The following is a 4073-nucleotide window of genomic DNA, read 5'->3' as shown; positions in this document are numbered from 1 at the left end:
TTTATATATTATATTTATATATATAGCTTAAGTAGTACTTAGGTAATATTTTGTCTTAAGCAATATTTAAATAATAAGGGACTTCTCAAAGTATTGTGGAAGTTTATTGTGACTGATGGGGAAAATTGGAAAATAAATTGGAAAAATTGGAAGAAGTGGGAAATTGATTTCTAGCTCTGTTCATGGCTGATCATTTCTTTTAAAGTTCTGTTGGCAGTGTGAAATTGTATTAAAAGTTTGTATAGCGCTATTACATGCAAACTGCATAAATTCAATTTAACAAGACAAAGGACTATAATATTCTTAAATATGTCAGAGAATAAAATGTGGCCTTTCTGTCCATGCAATAAATACCCTATTGTTGTAAATCATAGTGCCGATCACACAGTTGTACTCAGAGACATAAAACCTAGCTCCTGTTGATATTATTTGTCTTTTCAATAGTCTGTTTGTTTTAACATAATTACTAGAAGCAGTAACTCCAGCAATGAAATTTTCAAATCTGATTCTATTTAGGTTCATGACAAAACTCCCATTGAATTAATTTGAAATGAGATTAAATACATGAAAATGCATTTTTGCCCGTGCATAGATGGAATTAAAATGTAAGATCATGTTTTAACATCCTTGTCTCCTGTACAACAGCTATTCCAGGCAGAGATGTTTAGCCGCCAGCAGATTCTGCACTCAATTATCTCTGATGGGCAGCACCTCCTAGAACAAGGACAGGTGGATGACAGGTAGACATTCCTGTGGTGTTGCTGCTGCTGCTTGTGTGAAGTAATACTTAGATTAGCGGGGGACTTCCAACAGAGAAGGTAGCAGATGACAGTGTTCAGTTCGTGCTCTTCTGAGGTAGGACTTACTAAGCTGTTAATTAGCCAGTTCTTAAATAAGACAGTGTTCTCTAGTGTGCTGTGGGGTATGTGAATGTGTGAATGTGTTTGGGAATTTATCAGCCTTGAGGCTGTTTCTCTGACAAAGATTTGTCTTAGATTATCAAGCATGTTACATATGTGTCTGTTTTGTTGTGCATTCAAAATGTCACTTTCACCAAAGGAGCCTGCAGTGACAGATATAGTGAGTTACACTTGATTTATGCCAGCTGGGCATTTGCCTCTACCGAGAGGATTTCCTGCTGCCGTAAACAGACACCTGCAGGCTAAATGTGGTGGAACAGGAATTCATTGCTGTCTGAGAAGTTCTCGTAAACCCTTGAGATCAAATGAATGAAAATTGGTGAAACACCAGTGGCTTCACATTTATACATATGCGTTGACTTTGCTAAGGGTATCATGGTCCTGATATAAGATGAACTGTTTATTGGGTTGTGAGAATTTCAGTAATGCCGTGTGTATCTTATCCAGCTTTGAGCTTATTAGTAACTCTGAGGGTGAATAGTGAAATCTCCACAAGGTACTAGGAATTTTGCCAATCCAAACGGGCAAAACCTGTGGGTTTTCTTTGTACATTTCTGGTGACATAGTAAAAGAGTTTTGTGTGTTAAGGATTTGGGGTTTTTAAGGTCTCAATAATGGGAGCCCTTTGATTCTCCCAGGACAAGAAGTGTGAATTTCTCATCCTCAGTCAACTATCATGAGACTTCAGTGCTTTTCTCCTAGTGTTTCATAATTGACCACTAGAGAACATCATCTCCTTCCCTTCAGTTTATTTTTTTAAAAAAACAGATCAAAATATGATGGTTACTATGTATTTTTATTTATTTATCTGTTTATAATAGGGATGAATTTAATCTGAAGCTGACTCTTCTAAGCAATCAATGGCAAGGAATAATTCGCCGGGCACAGCAGAGGAGGGGCATCATTGACAGCCAGATTCATCAGTGGCAACGCTATAGGGAGATGTCAGAGAAGCTGCTCAAGTGGCTGGTGGAAATATCCTGTCAGCCAGTGGGTGGGCTGGGGAATGGTCCTATCCCATTGCAGCAAGCCAGAGCACTGCTGGATGAAGTGCAGGTATGTTGAGTGTATTTGAAGAAAGAGGAAAAAAAAATCCCTGCCTTTTTTATAGCCTTCATCATTTAAAATGTTTTTTAAAATGTTTTAGATTCAGGCTGTCTCCTTTGCAGAAAGCAATATTGGATGTCAGTTCTCTGGAACTAGCAGAGCCTCAGAAGCAGCAGTGTGATGGAAACAAAAGTTGGAGTTCATGAAGAACAGGCAGTGGAGTAATTACTGGGCCCTCTAAAGCCCTGTTTGCTTCTGGTTTTGCTTTGTAGCTAACATCACATTGAAAAAAACAATGATGTCCTGTCTGAGAAATTTCTAGCTAACAAAAAAAGGCCATCTTGAGAGTCCATCTTCATGTGAGGTTGAAAGTATCTATTTAGCAGCTTGGTGTCTTAAAGAGTTTAGGCTGGAAGATCTATATAATAGTAATGCTTATTAGCATAACTCTGCAGGAATTATTTCTCTTTAAGAGCAAACATGGAGAAAGAACTCTTTCATGTTTTTATCTCCTTGGAGAAATTTTCTAAAGGTTTGCTGCAGTAAATGATGCTGAAGAGGTTTGGGTAAAGCATTTGGGCAGTAGCTCATGCTTAAGCCAAGGTATGCAGTCAATTAAAGTATGGGCTTGAGAATTAATTCTAATGAATTTCTAATCATAATTAAAAAGACAATGATGACAGAAAACTGTTAATATTTTCAGCTTAAAGAGAAAGTTCTCCTAAGGCAGCAAGGGAGTTATATCCTCACTGTGGAAGCTGGGAAGCAACTGCTGCTCTCTGCTGATAGTGGAGCTGAGGTAGCCCTGCAGACAGAGCTTACTGAAATTCAGGAGCGCTGGAAGATAGCAAGCACCCAGCTGGAGCAACAAAAGAAACAGCTTGCTTTACTACTGAAAGTAAGTGTGGGATCTCTTCTGTACTTCTGCAGCAAGCTTGTGGTTTCTCACTGAGAAATCTGTTGAAGAAAAGTGTTCTCAAGGCATAAGCACAAAGACTGGAATTGCATTTATGCTACATGAGCTCATGATTTCATTTCATAAGAGTGTTAATACCTCACAGTAGGTTTGGATATTAGTTAATATCTTTTAACTGATATTTCCAGACCACTGCCAGTAAAGGATATTCCTACCAGTCCTATTTTCAACACAGAACAAAAATGTTAATTTTTATACACACTGTATTGAAAATCAGACCTGCCTTATTCTTTCTACATGCCAATGTCAAGATCTATCTAGCAATGTAGCAGTAGTCTGTTTCCTTCCAGTGTCTTGAGTCTTTGCTAGTTTAGATAAACTTCTGTAATCTTGGAGAAGGGAGCCTTGTACTATAAGCAACGTCCAGAAGGCCTGCTCACCTTGTTGGTGTATTTTTCTAGCAGAAATTGGAACTATGAAAATATGCTACTTTCTCTGGGAAACTTAGCAGCCGGAACCCAGCTGCAGTGTTATTGTGTGGGAAATACTATCTATACTGGCCTTGTTTTGGTAGCTTTAACCACAACATTCACCACGTGGGGACTAACCCCTTTTAACCAATTATAGTGCTTTAAGAGATGTGTGCTGTCTGTGTAACAGAGTCACTATCCAATCACCATGTAGTTAGTCGAGTGGACAAGAGTCTATAAATTGGGATGTAATGTAAACAATAAACGAGTCTCACTACACACCACATTGGCGTTCAGAGTGATTCGTTCCACTTCAGCTCCGAGCCTGCCGTTTCCTATCGCGACACACCTAAAGTACAGCAGTTGATAGGCTGGAATTTCAATTTGGTCTGTGTGTTTTTTCCCTTTTGCTCATTCTAGGGAGGAAAATGAAAGTGGGACTTAAGTGTATTAATAGAACAGGACAAGTGCTTTTAGAATAGTTTCAGAGGCCTAATAGAACTGCAGAATCACGGACTCCTTAAGTTTGTTTCTAAATAGCAAGAAGCAAAGCAATGCAAGAAAATGAAATATTTTGGGGAAATTCAGATAAGTAAACTTTTCTTCCTCTTTCAAGCCTTGTTCCTTCTGCCTCAGCTCCTTGTGAGAGAATTATGTCAGGAAATTTTAGTCATGAATGCTGTTATCTGGGGAGACTAAATGTTCTGTGAAACTATTGTC

General features: G+C 38.5%; 1 protein-coding gene across 1 annotated transcript in view; it reads left to right on the top strand.

The window, feature by feature from the left end:
• Positions 1–645: 645 nt before the first annotated feature.
• LOC104488931 (nesprin-1-like) overlaps positions 646–4073 on the top strand; it is a gene marked incomplete at its 5' end in the record, with an annotated part of 48377 nt that continues 44949 nt past the window's right edge. Inside the window, 3 exons of the mRNA XM_010131031.1 lie at positions 646–740; positions 1742–1976; positions 2671–2865. Of these exons, the coding sequence (XP_010129333.1) occupies positions 646–740; positions 1742–1976; positions 2671–2865 (525 nt within the window). The remainder of the gene's footprint in view (positions 741–1741; positions 1977–2670; positions 2866–4073) is intronic.

Source organism: Buceros rhinoceros, unplaced genomic scaffold (genome assembly GCF_000710305.1).
Source record: "Buceros rhinoceros silvestris isolate BGI_N320 unplaced genomic scaffold, ASM71030v1 scaffold5292, whole genome shotgun sequence".
Classification (NCBI taxonomy): domain Eukaryota; kingdom Metazoa; phylum Chordata; class Aves; order Bucerotiformes; family Bucerotidae; genus Buceros; species Buceros rhinoceros.
This window is presented reverse-complemented; position numbering and strand designations above follow the sequence as displayed.